General features: G+C 48.9%; 1 protein-coding gene across 1 annotated transcript in view; it reads right to left on the bottom strand.

The window, feature by feature from the left end:
- LOC121546591 (CDK5 and ABL1 enzyme substrate 2-like) overlaps nt 1-19938 on the bottom strand; it is a 100034-nt gene that overhangs the window by 69978 nt on the left and 10118 nt on the right. The window contains exon 2 of the mRNA XM_041857835.2: nt 8923-9018. Within this exon, the coding sequence (XP_041713769.1) occupies nt 8923-9018 (96 nt within the window). The remainder of the gene's footprint in view (nt 1-8922; nt 9019-19938) is intronic.

A 19938-nucleotide genomic window follows, 5' to 3' on the forward strand; every position in this document is an offset into this window, starting at 1 on the left:
CCCTGGCTCTGGGACTCTATTTGTTGAGCCAGGGTGTGTTTATTCTATGTGTTCTGTTTCTATGTTGGGTGTTCTAGGTTGTGTTTTTCTATGTTGGCCTGAGTGACTCCCAATCAGAGGCAACGAGTGTCAGCTGTTTGCTGGTTGTCTCTGATTGGGAGCCATATTTAAACTGTCGGTTTTCCTTTGTGTTTTGTGGGTTCTTGTTTCGAGTTGGTTGTGTTATACCGTGTACTGTCACGTTTCCGTCTTTTGTTGTTTTCTTCACGTTTCGCTCAATAAACGAGTATGTTTGCCTGCAACGCTGCGCCTTGGTCTACTCCTTACCCTGACGATCGTGACAGAAGAACCCACCATACCAGGACCAAGCAGCGTGTCCAGGAACAGGCAGCCTGGACGTGGGAGCAGCGTCGGAGGGTCGAGAGGCAACCCCCAAAAAAATTTTTAGGGGGGCACACGGCAGGGGCGACTGGGCAGCAGGAGGCTGCCACAGGGAGATTAGGTGAGGAGGCCACCAGGTTAAGGGGGCTACTGGCGAAGAGGGAGCAGGAGTTAGTGTTGCAGAGGATGGAGCTATTAGAGGCGATTAGGGAAAGGGTGAGAAATGAGGCACGGCGAGAGGAACTCGGTAGGCAGCTGAGGGAGCGGAGGGTTATGATGAAACCCAGTCCCGCTCCTCACACCAAGCAAGTGGTGTGCGTCACCAGTCCGGTCCGGCCCGTTCCTGCTTCCCGCACTAAGTGTACGGTGCACGTCGCCAGCCCGTCCCGGCTCGTTCCTGCTTCCCGCACTAAGTGTATGGTGCGCGTCGCCAGCCCAGCCCGGCCTGTTCCTGCCTCTCGCACCAAGCCTACGATGTGCGTCGCCAGCCCGGCCCGGCCTGTTCCTGCCCCTCGCACTAAGCCTACGGTGTGCGTCGCCAGCCCAGCCCGGCCTGACCCTGCTCCACGCACCAAGCCTACGGTGTGCGTCGCCAGTCCAGCCCGGCCTGTTCCTGCTCCACGCACCAAGCCTACGGGGTGCGTCGCCAGCCCAGTCCGGCCTGTCCCTGCTCCACGCACCAAGCCTACGGTGTGCGTCGCCAGCCCAGCCCGGCCTGTCCCTGCTCCACGCACCAAGCCTACGGTGTGCGTCGCCAGCCCAGCCCGGCCTGTCCCTGCTCCACGCACCAAGCCTACGGGGTGCGTCGCCAGCCCAGCCCGGCCTGTCCCTGCTCCACGCACCAAGCCTACGGGGTGCGTCGCCAGCCCAGCCCGGCCTGTCCCTGCTACACGCACCAAACCTACGGTGTGCGTCGCCAGCCCGGCCCGGCCTGTTCCTGCCACTCGCACCAAACCTACGGTGTGCGTCGCCAGCCCGGCTCGGCCTGTTCCTGCCACTCGCACCAAACCTACGGTGCGCGTCGCCAGCCCGGCCCGGCCTGTTCCTGCCACTCGCACCAAACCTACGGTGCGCGTCGCCAGCCCGGCCCGGCCTGTTCCTGCCACTCGCACCAAGCCAGGGGTGCGAGTCGCCAGCCCGGCCCGGCCTGTTCCTGCCACTCGCACCAAGCCAGGGGGTGCGAGTCGTCAGCCTGGTCCAGCCTGTTCCTGCCACTCGCACTCAAGCCAGGGGTGCGAGTCGTCAGCCTGGTCCAGAACGTTCTGCTACTCGCACCAAGCCAGGGGTGCGAGTCGTCAGTCCGGTGAGGCCCGTTCCGGCTACTCGCACCAAGCCAGGGGAGCGAGTCGTCAGTCCGGTGAGGCCCGTTCGGTTCCACGCACCAAGCCAGGGGGTGCGAGTCGTCAGTCGGTGAGGCCCGTTCCGACTCCACGCACCCCGCCAGGGGTGCGAGTCGTCAGTCCGGTGAGGCCCGTTCCGGCCCACGCACAAAGCCAGGGGTGCGAGTCGTCAGCCCGGTCCGGCCAGTTGCTACTCCACGCACCAAGCCAGGGAGTGCGCATCGTCAGGCGGTCCGGTCCATTCCTGCTCCACGCACCAAGCCAGGGGGTGTGTATCGTCAGCCCGGTTCGGCCAGGTGCTACTCCACGCACCAAGCCAGGGGTGCGCGTCAGCCCGGTCCGGTCCGTTCCTGCTCCACGCACCAAGCCAGGGGTGCGTGTCGTCAGTCCGGCTCCGGCCAGCGGGGCTAGACCGGATCAGGGGCGCTATGGGGGGTTGATTGGAGGGTGGTGGGCAAGGCCGGAGCCAGAACCGCCGCCGAGGAGGTATGCCCACCCAGCCCTCCCCTGTTTAGCTCTTATTGAGGCGCGGTCGCAGTCCGCGCCTTTAGGGGGGGGTACTGTCACACCCTGGCTCTGGGACTCTATTTGTTGAGCCAGGGTGTGTTTATTCTATGTGTTCTGTTTCTATGTTGGGTGTTCTAGGTTGTGTTTTTCTATGTTGGCCTGAGTGACTCCCAATCAGAGGCAACGAGTGTCAGCTGTTTGCTGGTTGTCTCTGATTGGGAGCCATATTTAAACTGTCGGTTTTCCTTTGTGTTTTGTGGGTTCTTGTTTCGAGTTGGTTGTGTTATACCGTGTACTGTCACGTTTCCGTCTTTTGTTGTTTTCTTCACGTTTCGCTCAATAAACGAGTATGTTTGCCTGCAACGCTGCGCCTTGGTCTACTCCTTACCCTGACGATCGTGACAGAACTGAAATGGAATTGACCCCAACGCTGCCGGGAAGTGGGAATGTGAGCGGCATAGCATGGCATCACTCTAAGAACTGTGTTCTGTTGAATGAGAGTGTGTTATAACAGTGACCGGACACTCGTAACTCTCTTCAAAGACATCATAATAGCATTGGGAGACTATTTGTCCCTGCTTTTTTGTTGTAGCAGCAATGACTGAACACCTCCCTCTGCAACTGATCCACAGATGACGCAATCTCAATCGCACTCCACAATGCCCTTTCCCACCTGGTCAAAGGGAACACCTATGTGAGAATGCTGTTCATTGACTACAGCTCAGCATTCAACACCATAGTGCCCACAAAGCTCATCACTAAGCTCAGGACCCTGGGACTGAACACCTCCCTCTGCAACTGGATCCTGGACTTCCTGACGGGGGTGGCCTCAGGTGGTGAGGGTAGGCAACTACACATCCGCCACGCTGACCCTTAAACACGGGGGCCCCTCAGGGGTGCATGCTTAGTCCCCTCCTGTACTCCCTGTTCACCCACGACTGCGTGGTCGCGCATGATTTCAACACCATCATTACGTTTGCCGATGACACGACGGTGGTAGGCCTGATCACCGACGACAATGAGCCAGCCTATAGGGAGGAGGTCAGAGACCTGGCAGTGTGGTGCCAGGACAACAACCTCTCTCTCAACGTGAGCAAGACAAAGGAGATGATCGTGGACTACAGGAAAAGGACGGCCGAACAGGCCCCCATTAACATCGACGGGGGCTGTAGTGGAGCAGGTCGAGAGTTTCAAGTTCCTTGCTGCACCATTGAGAGCATCTTGACTGGCTGCATCACCGCTTGGTATGGCAACTGCTTGGCATCCGACCGCAAGGCGCTACAGAGGGTAGTGCGTACGGTCCATTACATCACTGTGGATGAACTCCCTGCCATCCAGGACCTCTATACCAGGCGGTGTCAGAGGAAGCCCCTAAAAATTGTCAAAGACTACAGCCACCCAAGTCATAGACTGTTCTCTCTGCTACAGCACGGCAAGCGGTACCGATGCACCAGGTGTGGAACCAACAGGATCCTGAATAGCTTCTACCCCCAAGCCATAACTGCTAAATAGTAAATTCAAATTGTTAACCAACCTGGATTATCTGCATTTACCCTTTTTCACAAACGTTTTTGACTCATCACATACTGTTTACCATCCGTCCCTTTATTGCTAGTTATATGTACACTACCGGTCAAAAGTTTTAGAAACAAGCCCCCGGTGACATACAGTAACAGTCAAAAGTTTGGACACACCTACTCATTCAAGGGTTTTTCTTTATTTTTTACTATTTTCCACATTGTAGAATAATAGTGAAGACATCAGAACTATGAAATAACACATATGGAATCATGTAGTAACCCAAAAAGTGTTAAACAAATCAAAATATATTTTAGATTCTTCAAATAGCCACCCTTTGCCTCAATGACAGCTTTGCACACTCTTGGCATTCTCTCAACCAGCTTCACCTGGAATGCTTTTCCAACAGTCTTGAAGGAGTTCCCACATATGCTGAGCACTTGTTGGCTGATTTTCCTTCACTTTGCCGTCCAACTCATCCCAAACCATCTCAATTTGGTTGAAGTCGGGTGATTTTGGAGGACAGGTCATCTGATGCAGCACTCCATTACTCTCCTTCTTGGTAAAATAGCCCTTACACAGCCTGGAGGTGTGTTGGGTCATTGTCCTGTTGAAAAACAAATGATAGTCCCACTAAGCCCAAACCAGATGGGATGGCGTATCGCTGCAGAATGCTGTGGTAGCCATGCTGGTTAAGTATACCTTGAATTCTAAATAAATCACAGACAGTGTCACCAGCAAAGCACCCCCACATCATAACACCTCCTCCTCCATGCTTTACGGTGGGAAACACACATGCAGAGATCATCTGTTCACCCACAACGCGTCTCACAAAGACACGCGGTTGGAACCAAAAATCTAAAATTTGGACTCCAGACCAAAGGACAAATTTCCACCGGTCTAATGTCCATTGCTCGTGTTTCTTGGCCCAAGCAAGTCTCTTCTTCTTATTGGTGTCCTTTAGTAGTGGTTTCTTTGCAGCAATTTGACCATGAAGTCCTGATTCACACAGTCTCCTCTGAACAGTTGATGTTGAGATGTGTCTGTTACTTGAACTCTGTGAAGCATTTATTTGGGCTGCAATTTCTGAGGCTGGTAACTTTAATGAACTTATCCTCTGCAGCAGAGGTAACTCTGGGTCTTCCATTCCTGTGGCAGTGCTCATGAGAGCCAGTTTCATCATAGCGCTTGATGGTTTTTGCCACTACACTTGAAGAAACGTTCAAAGTTCTTGAAATGTTCCGGATTGACTGACCTTCATGTCTTAAAGTAATGATGGACTGACGTTTCTCTTTGCTTATTTCAGCTGTTCTTACCATAATATGGACTTGGTCTTTTACCAAATAGCCCCCCCCCTTGTCACAACACAACTGATTGGCTCAAACGCATTAAGAAGGAAATAAATTCCACAAATGAACTTCTAAGTTACTTTCAGAAGGCACATCTGTTAATTGAAATGCATTCCAGGTGACTACCTAATGAAGCTGGTTGAGAGAGAGAGAATGCCAAGAGTGTGCAAAGCTGTCATCAAGGCAAAGGGTGGCTACTTGAAGAATCTGAAATATAAAATATATTTTGATTTGTTTAAAAAAAAATTGGTTACTACATGATAGTAGTAAAAATAAAGAAAACCCCTTGAATGAGTAGGTGTTCTAAAACTTTTGACCGGTAGTGTACAGTTGAAGTCGGAAGTTATCATACACTTAGGTTGGAGTCATTATAACTCGTTTTTTAACCACTCCACACATTTCTTCTTAACAAACTATAGTTTTGGCAAGTCGGTTAGGACATCTACTTGGTGCATGACACAAGTAATTTTTCCAACAATTGTTTACAGACAGATTATTTCACTTATAATTCACTGTATCACAATTCCAGTGGGTCAGAAGATTACATACACTAAGTTGACTGTGCCTTTACACAGCTTGGACAATTCCAAAAAATGATGTCATGGCTTTAGAAGCTTCTGATAGGGTAATTGACATCATTTGAGTCAATTGGAGGTGTACCTGTGGATGTATTTCAAGGCCTACCTTCAAACTTAGTGCCTCTTTGCTTGACATCATGGGAAAATCAAAATAAATCAGCCAAGACCTCAGAAAAAGAATTGTAGACCCCCACAAGTCTGGTTCATCCTTGGGAGCAATTTCCAAACGCCTGAAGGTACCACGTTCATCTGTACAAACAATAGTAGGCAAGTATAAACACCATGGGACCACGACGCCATCATACCGCTCAGGAAGGAGACACGTTCTGTCTCCTAGAGATGAATGTACTTTGGTGCGAAAAGTCAAAATCAATCCCAGAACAACAGCAAAGGACCTTGTGAAGATGCTGGAGGAAACAGGTACAAAAGTATCTATATACACAGTAAAACAAGTCCTATATCGTCATAACCTGAAAGGCCGCTCAGCAAGGAAGAAGCCACTGCTCCAAAACCGCCATAAAAAAGCCAGACTACGGTTTGCAACTGCACATGGGGACAAAGATCGTACTTTTTGGAGAAATGTCCTCTGGTCTGATGAAACAAAAATAGAATTGTTTGGCCATAATGACCATCGTTATGTTTGGAGGAAAAAGGGGGTTGCTTGCAAGCCGAAGAACACCATCCCAACCGTGAAGTACGGGGGTGGCAGCATCATGCTGTGGGGGTGCTTTGCTGCAGGAGGGACTGGTGCACTTCACAAAATAGATGGCATCATAAGGAAGGAAATGTATGTTGATATATTGAAGCAACATCTCAAGACATCAGTCAGGAAGTTAAAGCTTGGTCGCAAATGGGTCTTCCAAATGGACAATGACCCCAAGCATACTTCCAAAGTTGTGGCAAAATGGCTTAAGGACAACAAAGTCAAGGTATTTGAGTGGCCATCACAAAGCCCTGACCTCAATCCTATAGAAAATGTGTGGGCAGAACTGAAAAAGCGTGTGCGAGCAAGGAGGCCTACAAACCTGACTCAGTTACACCAGCTCTGTCAGGAGGAATGGGCCAAAATTCACCCAACTTATTGTGGGAAGCTACCCGAAACATTTGACCCAAGTTAAACAATTTAAAAGGCAATGCTACCAAATACTAATTGCGTGTATGTAAACTTCTGACCCACTGGGAATGTGATGAAAGAAATAAAAGCTGAAATAAATCATTCTCTCTACTATTATACTGACATTTCACATTCTTAAAATAAAGTGGTGATCCTAACTGACCTAAGACAGGGAATTTTTACTAGGATTAAATGTCAGGAATTGTGAAAAACTGAGTTTAAATGTATTTGGCTAAGATGTACAGTGGGGAGAACAAGTATTTGATACACTGCCGATTTTGCAGGTTTTCCTACTTACAAAGCATGTAGAAGTCTGTAATTTTTATCAAAGGTACACTTCAACTGTGAGAGACGGAATCTAAAACAAATCCAGAAAATCACATTGTATGATTTTTAAGTAATTAATTTGCATTTTATTGCATGACATAAGTATTTGATCACCTACCAACCAGTAAGAATTCCGGCTCTCACAGACCTGTTAGTTTTTCTTTAAGAAGCCCTCCTGTTCTCCACTCATTACCTGTATTAACTGCACCTGTTTGAACTCGTTACCTGTATAAAAGACACCTGTCCACACACTCAATCAAACAGACTCCAACCTCTCCACAATGGCCAAGACCAGAGAGCTGTGTAAGGACATCAGGGATAAAATTGTAGACCTGTACAAGGCTGGGATGGGCTACAGGACAATAGGCAAGCAGCTTGGTGAGAAGGCAACAACTGTTGGCGCAATTATTAGAAAATGGAAGAAGTTCAAGATGACGGTCAATCACCCTCGTCTGGGGCTCCATGCAAGATCTCACCTCGTGGGGCATCAATGATCATGAGGAAGGTGAGGGACAGCCCAGAACTACACGGCAGGACCTGGTCAATGACCTGAAGAGAGCAGCATGACAACGACCCGAAACACACAGCCAGGGCAACTAAGGAGTGGCTCCGTAAGAAGCATTTCAAGGTCCTGGAGTGGCCTAGCCAGTCTCCAGACCTGAACCCAATAGAACATCTTAGGAGGGAGCTGAAAGTCCGTATTGCCCAGCGACAGCCCCGAAACCTGAAGGATCTGGAGAAGGTCTGTATGGAGGAGTGGGCCAAAATCCCTGCTGCAGTGTGTGCAAACCTGGTCAAGACCTACAGGAAACGTATGATCTCTGTAATTGCAAACAAAGGTTTCTGTACCAAATATTAAGTTCTACTTTTCTGATGTATCAAATACTTATGTCATGCAATAAAATGCAAATTAATTACTTAAAAATCATACAATGTGATTTTCTGGATTTTTGTTTTAGATTCCGTCTCTCACAGTTGAAGTGTACCTATGATAAAAAATACAGACCTCTACATGCTTTGTAAGTAGGAAAACCTGTAAAATCGGCAGTGTATCAAATACTTGTTCTCCCCACTGTATGTCAACTGTACCTAATGCAGAATGATGAAGGAACGTTCTAGAGTGTCTGAGGAATAAATAGTAACCTAACTTGACTACTGAAACCAGGTTTAGCGTGTCGATTTTCACAGATTTATTTATTTGCAAGTTGAACGAGAGGGAATACAACATGGATCGTGTTAGGACATAAAAATAGATTTTATTATCAAACAAAACGACGCTTTATTTGATCTCTGGGACCCTCAGGATGACAAATCAGAGCAAGATTACTGAATCTAAGTACATTATTTACCGTCAGAGGTGAACGTACCAAACCAGTTGTCGTGATAAAAGTGTTTTGTTGTTGTGCACTCTCCTCAAACAATAGCATGGTATTTTTTTTAGCTGTAATAGCTACTGTAAATTGGACACTGCAGAAAGATTAACAAGAATTTAAACTTTCTGCCCATATAAGACATGTCTATGCTCGAGAAAGTTTTAGTCATTCTAGTCACATTGTACGTATTGAGCAAGAACTGTCCCGATTTCGGGACACCGGTCCAGTAGAGGTTTAATCGTATTGCGGCGTATAGGCCTAACCCTCATCATCATGCACCTCTGGGTTGGAAAGAAGAGATGGCGACAGTGTTGCAAAGGATAAAGGACACTGTCGCCACCTCTTCTTCCAAACACAGGAAGTTCTGTGGGAGAAAGAGGAAGCGCTTTAGGAAGGGCAGCCTCTAGCTGCAGGGGTCTTGAAATGAGTTCTCACCTGCTGCCTTGCGTGTCGTACTGTCTCATGTTCTTGATGAAGTGGACCTTCTTCACAGGGCGGGGTCTAGGAGAGCCTGACAGGTTACGAGTCCGACTGTAGGGGGAAGAAGGGGGGAGGGGGGGGGGGGGTGGGAGGGGGGTGGGAGGGATGGGGGAGATGAGGGGGAGGGGGGATGGAGGTGTGGGGATGAGGGGTTTGGGGGAGGGGGGGAGGGGGGTGGGGGGGTGGGGGGAGATGAGGGGGAGGGGGATGGAGGTGTGGGGATGAGGGGTTTGGGGGAGGGGGGTGAGGGGGGTGGGGATGAGGGGGGATGAGGGAGGAAGGGAGAGAGAGGGAAGTACAGTTAGTCATGAAACACAGACACAAGCCACTTCCCAGTTTCCCAACAGCCATTAATCATCATAGTAAACGAAACTGCTAATGACATTGGCTCAACCCTAGACAATCACAGCTCAAACCAAGCCTTTGTTACTGTAATGAAACGTATGCAGCGAGCAGTGAAAGTGAACCTGTGATCACTGTGTGTGTTCCCTGGGGGGAGAAGTCAACCTGTGATCACTGTGTGTGTTCCCTGGGGGGAGAAGTCAACCTGTGATCACTGTGTGTGTTCCCTGGGGGGAGAAGTCAACCTGTGATCACTGTGTGTGTTCCCTGGGGGGAGAAGTCAACCTGTGATCACTGTGTGTTTCCTGGGGGAGAAGTCAACCTGTGATCACTGTTTGTGTTCCCTGGGGGAGGAGTCAACCTGTGATCACTGTGTGTGTTCCCTGTGGGGAGGAGTCAACCTGTGATCACTGTTTGTGTTCCCTGGGGGAGAAGTCAACCTGTGATCACTGTGTGTGTTCCCTGGGGGAGGAGTCAACCTGTGATCACTGTTTGTGTTCCCTGGGGGAGAAGTCAACCTGTGATCACTGTGTGTGTTTCCTGGGGGAGAAGTCAACCTGTGATCACTGTGTGTGTTCCCTGGGGGGAGAAGGCAACCTGTGATCACTGTGTGTGTTCCCTGGGGGGAGAAGGCAACCTGTGATCACTGTGTGTTCCCTGGGGGGAGAAGTCAACCTGTGATCACTGTTTGTGTTCCCTGGGGGAGAAGTCAACCTGTGATCACTGTGTGTGTTCCCTGGGGGAGAAGTCAACCTGTGATCACTGTGTGTGTTTCCTGGGGGGAGAAGTCAACCTGTGATCACTGTGTGTGTTTCCTGGGGGGAGAAGTCAACCTGTGATCACTGTGTGTGTTCCCTGGGGGGAGGAGTCAACCTGTGATCACTGTGTGTGTTTCCTGGGGGGAGAAGTCAACCTGTGATCACTGTGTGTGTTCCCTGGGGGGAGGAGTCAACCTGTGATCACTGTGTGTGTTCCCTGGGGGGAGAAGTCAACCTGTGATCACTGTTTGTGTTCCCTGGTGGGAGAAGTCAACCTGTGATCACTGTGTGTGTTCCCTGGGGGGAGAAGTCAACCTGTGATCACTGTGTGTGTTCCCTGGGGGGAGAAGTCAACCTGTGATCACTGTGTGTGTTTCCTGGGGGGAGAAGTCAACCTGTGATCACTGTGTGTGTTCCCTGGGGGGAGGAGTCAACCTGTGATCACTGTTTGTGTTCCCTGGGGGGAGAAGTCAACCTGTGATCACTGTTTGTGTTCCCTGGGGGAGAAGTCAACCTGTGATCACTGTGTGTGTTCCCTGGGGGAGAAGTCAACCTGTGATCACTGTGTGTGTTTCCTGGGGGAGAAGTCAACCTGTGATCACTGTGTGTGTTCCCTGGGGGGAGGAGTCAACCTGTGATCACTGTTTGTGTTCCCTGGGGGGAGAAGTCAACCTGTGATCACTGTGTGTTCCCTGGGGGTAGAAGTCAACCTGTGATCACTGTTTGTGTTTCCTGGGGGGAGAAGTCAACCTGTGATCACTGTGTGTGTTGGGGAGGAGTCAACCTGTGATCACTGTACAGTGGGGAAAAAAGTATTTAGTTAGCCACCAATTGTGCAAGTTCTCCCACTTAAAAAGATGAGAGGCCTGTAATTTTCATCATAGGTACACGTCAACTATGACAGACAAATTGAAAAAAAAAAATCCAGAAAATCATATTGTAGGATTTTTTATGAATTTATTTGCAAATTATGGTGGAAAATAAGTATTTGGTCACCTACAAACAAGCAAGATTTCTGGCTCTCACAGACCTGTAACTTCTTCTTTAAGAGGCTCCTCTGTCCTCCACTCGTTACCTGTATTAATGGCACCTGTTTGAACTTGTTATCAGTATAAAATACACCTGTCCACAACCTCAAACAGTCACACTCCAAACTCCACTATGGCCAAGACCAAAGAGCTGTCAAAGGACACCAGAAACAAAATTTTAGACCTGCACCAGGCTGGGAAGACTGAATCTGCAATAGGTAAGCAGCTTGGTTTGAAGAAATCAACTGTGGGAGCAATTATTAGGAAATGGAAGACATACAAGACCACTGATAATCTCCCTCGATCTGGGGCTCCACGCAAGATCTCACCCCGTGGGGTCAAAATGATCACAAGAACGGTGAGCAAAAATCCCAGAACCACACTGGGGGACCTAGTGAATGACCTGCAGAGAGCTGGGACCAAAGTAACAACGCCTACCATCAGTAACACACTACGCCGCCAGGGACTCAAATCCTGCAGTGCCAGACGTGTCCCCCTGCTTAAGCCAGTACATGTCCAGGCCCGTCTGAAGTTTGCTAGAGTGCATTTGGATGATCCAGAAGAGGATTGGGAGAATGTCATATGGTCAGATGAAACCAAAATAGAACTTTTTGGTAAAAACTCAACTCGTCGTGTTTGGAGGACAAAGAATGCTGAGTTGCATCCAAAGAACACCATACCTACTGTGAAGCATGGGGGTGGAAACATCATGCTTTGGGGCTGTTTTTTCTGCAAAGGGACCAGGACGACTGATCCGTGTAAAGGAAAGAATGAATGGGGCCATGTATCGTGAGATTTTGAGTGAAAACCTCCTTCCATCAGCAAGGGCATTGAAGATGAAACGTGGCTGGGTCTTTCAGCATGACAATGATCCCAAACACACCGCCCGGACAACGAAGGAGTGGCTTCGTAAGAAGCATTTCAAGGTCCTGGAGTGGCCTAGCCAGTCTCCAGATCTCAACCCCATAGAAAATCTTTGGAGGGAGTTGAAAGTCCGTGTTGCCCAGCGACAGCCCCAAAACATCACTGCTCTAGAGGAGATCTGCATGGAGGAATGGGCCAAAATACCAGCAACAGTGTGTGAAAACCTTGTGAAGACTTACAGAAAATGTTTGACCTGTGTCATTGCCAACAAAGGGTATATAACAAAGTATTGAGAAACTTTTGTTATTGACCAAATACTTATTTTCCACCATAATTTGCAAATACATTCATTAAAAATCCTACAATGTGATTTTCTGGAAAAAAAAATCTCATTTTGTCTGTCATAGTTGACGTGTACCATTGATGAAAATTACAGGCCTCTCTCATCTTTTTAAGTGGGAGGACTTGCACAATTGGTGGCTGACTAAATATTTTTTTTCCCCACTGTATGTGTTCCCTGGGGGGAGGAGTCAACCTGTGATCACTGTCTTCAGTCACTATCACCTTTCCCACCTTTTATTTCACTATAGATCTCTCTCCTCTCTCTTTGGTCACAAATCAGTTTTTGTTCACTAACACTGTGAGAAGATGGTCTGAGGTTGAGCTTTCAAACTGCATTAGGTTACACTACATGACCATTAGTATGTGGACACCCCTTCAAGTTAGTGGATTCAGCTATTTCAGCCACACCCATTGCTGACAGGTGTATAAACTGGAGCACACAGACATGTAATCTCCACAGACAAACAGGGGGCTGTTTTTCATTGCTAGGCCCTTTAGTTCCAGTGAAGGGAAATCTTAACGCTACAGCATACAATGACATTCTAGACGATTCTGTGCTTCCAACTTTGTGGAAACTGTTTGGGGAAGGCCCTTTCGCGTTTCGGCATGACAATGCCCCCGTGCACAAAGCGAGGTCCATACAGAAATGGTTTGTTGAGATCGGTGTGGAAGAACTTGACTTTAATTTTGAGGGTGACTCCAAATCCAGACCTCCATGGGGTTGATACATTTGATTTCCATCGATAATTTTCGTGTGATTTTGTTGTCAGCACATTCAACTATGTAAAGAAAAAAGTATTTAGTAAGATTATTTCATTCATTCAGATCTAGGATGTGTCGTTTAAGTGTTCCCTTTATTTTTTGAGCAGTGTACAAGGACTGAATGTTTATTGGAGTAATTGAAACCAGATATGAGCCACGTGAGAAACACTGAATAAGAAAACGCTGTGTTTAGATTTTAGTAGAAATCTGTGGCTGTGCTTATGGTGCTGATGTCACAGTGATTATCATCTAAACCTAAGTTACATAAGAGTAGAGTCTCTCTCTCTCTCTCTCTCTCTCTCTCTCTCTCTCTCTCTCTCTCTCTCTCTCTCTCTCTCTCTCTCTCTCTCTCTCTCTCTCTCTCTCTCTCTCTCTCTCTCTCTCTCTCTCTCTCTCTCTCTCTCCTCTCTCTCTCTCTCTCCTCCCTCTCTGCTCTCTCTCCGCTCTCTCTCTGTCCCCTCTGAGAAAGTAACGGAACAGATTTGAGCCACACGCTTCAGGCAGGGAACCAGGGCAAAAACAACTTATGTTTGGAATGACAACTATTACACAACCGTCCCCTCCACTCCTCCTCTCTCTCCATCCTCCCCTCTCTCTCCACCCTCCCCTCTCTCTCCATCCTCCCCTCTCTCTCCATCCTCCCCGCTCTCTCCATCCTCCCCTCTCTCTCCATCCTCCCCTTCTCTCCATCCTCCCCTTCTCTCCATCCTCCCCTTCTCTCCATCCTCCCCTCTCTCTCCATCCTCCCCTTCTCTCCATCCTCCCCTTCTCTCCATCCTCCCCTCTCTCTCCATCCTCCCCTTCTCTCTATCATCCCCTCTCTCTCCATTCACCCCTCTCCATCCTCCCCTTCTCTCCATCTCTCCCTCTCTCCATACTTCTCTCCCTCCCCCCCCCCTCCCTCCCTCCCTCCCTCCTCTCTCTCTCCCTCAATCTCCCATTTCTCCCTCTCTTCTCTCATCCCTGTCTCCCTTTAACCAGTAGTCTCTATCTGGTGGTTTTTGGGTCCAGCGTTTAGTCTAAATGCAGTGGAGGGAGGGAGAGACTCAAACCAGATGTTTATCTCCCTCTACTTGCAGATGTGATCAGCCTCCAAGGGGCCTGATGTGCTTGCATCACTCTTTTTCTTTACCCCTCTCCCTCTATCCCTCCCTCTATCTCTTTCTCCCTGACCAATCAATCCACAGTAAGCCAACTCCTCCCCAACCCCCCAAATAAACTAGAAAATAAAGAGAGTGAGAAATAAGAACATTGAATCTCTTTGGGCTATTACAGCTGGGTAGCTTGAGGCAGCAGCCCTCCTATTACAGCTGGGTAGCTTGAGGCAGCAGCCCTCCTATTACAGCTGGGCAGCTTGAGGCAGCAGCCCTCCTATTACAGCTGGGTAGCTTGAGGCAGCAGCCCTCCTATTACAGCTGGGTAGCTTGAGGCAGCAGCCCTCCTATTACAGCTGGGTAGCTTGAGGCAGCAGCCCCCCTATTACAGCTGGGTAGCTTGAGGCAGCAGCCCTCCTCTTACAGCTGGGTAGCTTGAGGCAGCAGCCCTCCTATTACAGCTGGGTAGCTTGAGGCAGCAGCCCTCCTATTACAGCTGGGTAGCTTGAGGCAGCAGCCCTCCTATTACAGCTGGGTAGCTTGAGGCAGCAGCCCTCCTATTACAGCTTGGTAGCTTGAGGCTGCAGCCCTCCTATTACAGCTGGGTAGCTTGAGGCAGCAGCCCTCCTATTACAGCTGGGTAGCTTGAGGCAGCAGCCCTCCTATTACAGCTGGGTAGCTTGAGGCAGCAGCAGCTTGAGGCAGCAGCCCTCCTATTACAGCTGGGTAGCTTGAGGCAGCAGCCCTCCTATTACAGCTGGGTAGCTTGAGGCAGCAGCCCTCCTATTACAGCTGGGTAGCTTGAGGCAGCAGCCCTCCTATTACAGCTGGTTAACTTGAGGCAGCAGCCCTCCTATTACAGCTGGGTAGCTTGAGGCAGCAGCCCTCCTATTACAGCTGGGTAGCTCGAGGCAGCAGCAGCTTGAGGCAGCAGCCCTCCTATTACAGCTGGGTAGCTTGAGGCTGCAGCCCTCCTATTACAGCTGGGTAGCTTGAGGCAGCAGCCCTCCTATTACAGCTGGGTAGCTTGAGGCAGCCCTCCTATTACATCTGGGTAGCTTGAGGCAGCAGCCCTCCTATTACAGCTGGGCAGCTTGAGGCAGCAGCCCTCCTATTACAGCTGGGTAGCTTGAGGCAGCCCTCCTATTACAGCTGGGTAGCTTGAGGCAGCAGCCCTCCTATTACAGCTGGGTAGCTTGAGGCAGCAGCCCTCCTATTACAGCTGGGCAGCTTGAGGCAGCAGCCCTCCTATTACAGCTGGGTAGCTTGAGGCAGCCCTCCTATTACATCTGGGTAGCTTGAGGCAGCAGCCCTCCTATTACAGCTGGGCAGCTTGAGGCAGCAGCCCTCCTATTACAGCTGGGTAGCTTGAGGCAGCCCTCCTATTACAGCTGGGTAGCTTGAGGCAGCAGCCCTCCTATTACAGCTGGGTAGCTTGAGGCAGCAGCCCTCCTATTACAGCTGGGCAGCTTGAGGCAGCAGCCCTCCTATTACAGCTGGGTAGCTTGAGGCAGCCCTCCTATTACATCTGGGTAGCTTGAGGCAGCAGCCCTCCTATTACAGCTGGGTAGCTTGAGGCAGCAGCCCTCCTATTACAGCTGGGCAGCTTGAGGCAGCAGCCCTCCTATTACAGCTGGGTAGCTTGAGGCAGCCCTCCTATTACATCTGGGTAGCTTGAGGCAGCAGCCCTCCTATTACAGCTGGGTAGCTTGAGGCTGCAGCCCTCCTATTACAGCTGGGTAGCTTGAGGCAGCAGCCCTCCTATTACAGCTGGGTAGCTTGAGGCAGCCCTCCTATTACATCTGGGTAGCTTGAGGCAGCAGCCCTCCTATTACAGCTGGGCAGCTTGAGGCAGCAGCCCTCCTATTACAGCTGGGTAGCTTGAGGCAGCCCTCCTATTACAGCTGGGTAGCTTGAGGCAGCAGCCCTCCTATTACAGCTGGGTAGCTTGAGGCAGCAGCCCTCCTATTACAGCTGGGCAGCTTGAGGCAGCAGCCCTCCTATTACAGCTGGGTAGCTTGAGGCAGCCCTCCTATTACATCTGGGTAGCTTGAGGCAGCAGCCCTCCTATTACAGCTGGGTAGCTTGAGGCAGCAGCCCTCCTATTACAGCTGGGCAGCTTGAGGCAGCAGCCCTCCTATTACAGCTGGGTAGCTTGAGGCAGCCCTCCTATTACATCTGGGTAGCTTGAGGCAGCAGCCCTCCTATTACATCTGGGTAGCTTGAGGCAGCAGCCCTCCTATTACAGCTGGGTAGCTTGAGGCAGCAGCCCTCCTATTACAGCTGGGCAGCTTGAGGCAGCAGCCCTCCTATTACAGCTGGGTAGCTTGAGGCAGCAGCCCTCCTATTACAGCTGGGTAGCTTGAGGCAGCAGCCCTCCTATTACAGCTGGGCAGCTTGAGGCAGCAGCCCTCCTATTACAGCTGGGTAGCTTGAGGCAGCAGCCCTCCTATTACAGCTGGTTAACTTGAGGCAGCAGCCCTCCTATTACAGCTGGGTAGCTTGAGGCAGCAGCCCTCCTATTACAGCTGGGTAGCTTGAGGCAGCAGCCCTCCTATTACAGCTGGGTAGCTTGAGGCAGCAGCCCTCCTATTACAGCTGGTTAACTTGAGGCAGCAGCCCTCCTATTACAGCTGGGTAGCTTGAGGCAGCAGCCCTCCTATTACAGCTGGGTAGCTTGAGGCAGCAGCCCTCCTATTACAGCTGGGTAGCTTGAGGCAGCAGCCCTCCTATTACAGCTTGGTAGCTTGAGGCTGCAGCCCTCCTATTACAGCTGGGTAGCTTGAGGCAGCAGCCCTCCTATTACAGCTGGGTAGCTTGAGGCAGCAGCCCTCCTATTACAGCTGGGTAGCTTGAGGCAGCAGCCCTCCTATTACAGTTAGAATTTTGTAACGTTAGTTACTTATTGTTATCGATCAAAAATAACAAACATCCTGGCATTGACAACTTAGATGGAAAGCTTTTTTTTTTGTCATTTAGCAGACACTCTTATCCAGAGCGACTTACAGGAGCAATTAGGGTTAAGTGCCTTGCTCAAGGGCACATCGACAGATTTTTCACCTATTCGGCTTGGGGATTAGAACCAGCGACCTTTCGGTTATTGGCACACCGCTCTTAACCACTAAGCTACCTGCCGCCCTCTCTGAAACCCTTAACAAGGAGTTGCAGTCCGTTTTGGAATGGGTGGCCAGTAATAAACTGGTCCTGAACATCTCTAAAACTTAGAGCATTGTATTTCACAATCCCCAAATCCAGAACAAATTCAAGAAGGCGTACAGTATTATCTAGAGCCATTATTGCATGGAACTCTCGTCCATCTCATATTGCTCAAATGAACAGCAAACCTGGTTTAAAAAAACCCCAGATAAAGCAACACCTAACGGCACAACACTTCTCCCCTATTTGACCTAGATATTGTGTGTTTGTATTGATATGTAGGCTACGTGTGCCATTTTTTAGTTCTGTCCTTGTATTTAGTTCTGTCCTTGAGCTGTTCTTGTCTATGAATGTTCTGTATTATGTCATGTTTCATGTTCTGTGTGGACCCCAGGAAGAGTAGCTGCTGCTTTCAGAACAGCTAATGGGGATCCTAATAAAATACCAATACCAACAGAACTGAACTGGCCTTTTTTGGGCAGACTGTTGTGTTTTCATGTGTGATTTTCTGGTATGTTTTTTTTTGCGACAAAAAAGGAATACAGTTGGAGAAACAGCCGGATAGAATATTGCTTTGTAAATGTAGGGTTTTGGAGTCAGATTGAAGAAGACATTCCCCTGCTTTCCAACGTAAAGTTACAGAAGGCCCTTTTTTCAATGCAAATATCAAGTCTCATCTCTAAAGAAAATTGAATTAGTCCTCTATCATGTCCTTATCTCTTTATTTAAGATGTAGGCGTCCTTCCTAACTCAGTTGCCGGAGAGGAAGGAAACTGCTCAGGGATTTCACCATGAGGCCAATGGTGACTTTAAAACAGTTACACAGTTTAATGGCTGTGATAGGAGAAACTGAGGATGGATGAACAACATTGTAGTTACTCCACAATACTAACCTAAATGAGAGAGTGAAAAGAAGGAAGCCTGTATAGAATACAAATATTCCAAAACTTGCATCCTGTTTTCAATAAGGCACTAAAGTAAAACTGCAAAAAATGTGGCAAAGAAATGAACTTTATGTCCTGAATACAAAGTGTTATGTTTGGGGGTAAATCCAACACATCACTGAGTACCACTCTTCATATTTTCAAGCATGGTGTTGGCTGCATCATGTTATGGGTATGCTTGTCATCGGCAAGGACTAGGGAGTTTTTTAGGATAAAAAGAAACAGAATAGAGCTAAGCACAGACAAAATCCTAGTGGAAAAACTGGTTGTCTCCTTTCCAACAGACACTGGGAGACAAATTCACCTTTCAGCAGGACAATAACCTAAAACACAAGGCCAAAATATACACTGGAGTTGCTTACCAAGACAACATTAAATCAGCTTGAAAATGGCTAGCAATGATCAACAACCAACTTTACAGAGCTTGAAGAATTTTAAAAAGAATAATGTGCAAATATTGTACAATCCAGGTGTGCAAAGCTCTTAGAGACTTATACTCAGACATACTCACAACTGTAATCGCTGCCAAAGGTGATTCTAACATGTATTGACTCAGGGTTGAACACTTATGTAATCAAGATATATTACTGTTTTATTTATTTTGATATTTTTTGTTGTAATTTTTCTTCCACTTTGACATTACAGAGTATTTTGTGTAGATCGTTGACAAAAAAATGACAATTACATTCATTTTAATCCCACCTTGTAACACAACAAAATGTGGAAAGAGGTCAAGAGGTGTGAATACTTTCTGAAGGCGCTGTAAGTCATCTCTCTCTTCCTTCTCTATCCTCTCCTCTCCTCCTATTATCCGCTGTGCTCAAACTAGATTAGAGAAGATAAGCCTTCAAGAGAAATTTCTAAAGGCGATTATTTATAGCTGTAACCCTAAGACATTCTTCCTCTTTATTCTCTATCTCTCTCTGTAGACTCCCTCTACCCCTTCTCTCTTTACCTATCAACCTCCTCTCCCCTTCACTCTCTTTCCCTCCCCCATCCCCCCTCTCCCTCCCCCACCCCCCCTCTCCCATCCCCCATCCACCCTCCCCCTCCCCCTCTCTCTCTCTGTTGTTTTTAAATCAGTGGTACTGAGCTGACTGGGGATCATTGTGCTGATCTTGGTTCAAGGTTTTCAGGGGCAGGCAGCCATCAATCAGGGCTGTGACATCACTGTCCAGAGCTTTAACTTTAAATACCTTTAAATCCTTAGCTAGCCTGTAGCTTGTACTCCCCAGTGGCGCAGTGGTCTAAGGCACTGCATCGCAGTGCTAGCTGTGCCACTAGAGATCCTGGTTCGAATCCAGGCTCTGTCGTAGCCGGCCGTGACCGGGAGACCCATGGGGCGGCACACAATTGGCCCAGCGTCGTCCAGGGTAGGGGAGGGAATGGCCGGCAGGGGATGTAGCTCAGTTGGTAGAGCATGGCGTTTGCAACGCCAGGGTTGTGGGTTCGATTCCCACGGGGGGGTATGAAAAAAATGTATATATATAATAAAACAAGTAATGTATGCACTAACTGTAAGTCACTCTGGATAAGAGCGTCTACTAAAATGTAAAATGTAGCGCTAGGCTAGGCTACCTTTATGAGTGCTGGAGTGCTAGCTTCACTGCCCCTAGTTGTTGATTTGGTGCCCTTTACCACTGCTGTGTAGCACTAGACCAGCTGTTACAGTAGCCGCTAG

The sequence above is a fragment of the Coregonus clupeaformis genome, chromosome 30 (assembly GCF_020615455.1).
Source record: "Coregonus clupeaformis isolate EN_2021a chromosome 30, ASM2061545v1, whole genome shotgun sequence".
NCBI classification, from domain to species: Eukaryota; Metazoa; Chordata; class Actinopteri; order Salmoniformes; family Salmonidae; genus Coregonus; species Coregonus clupeaformis.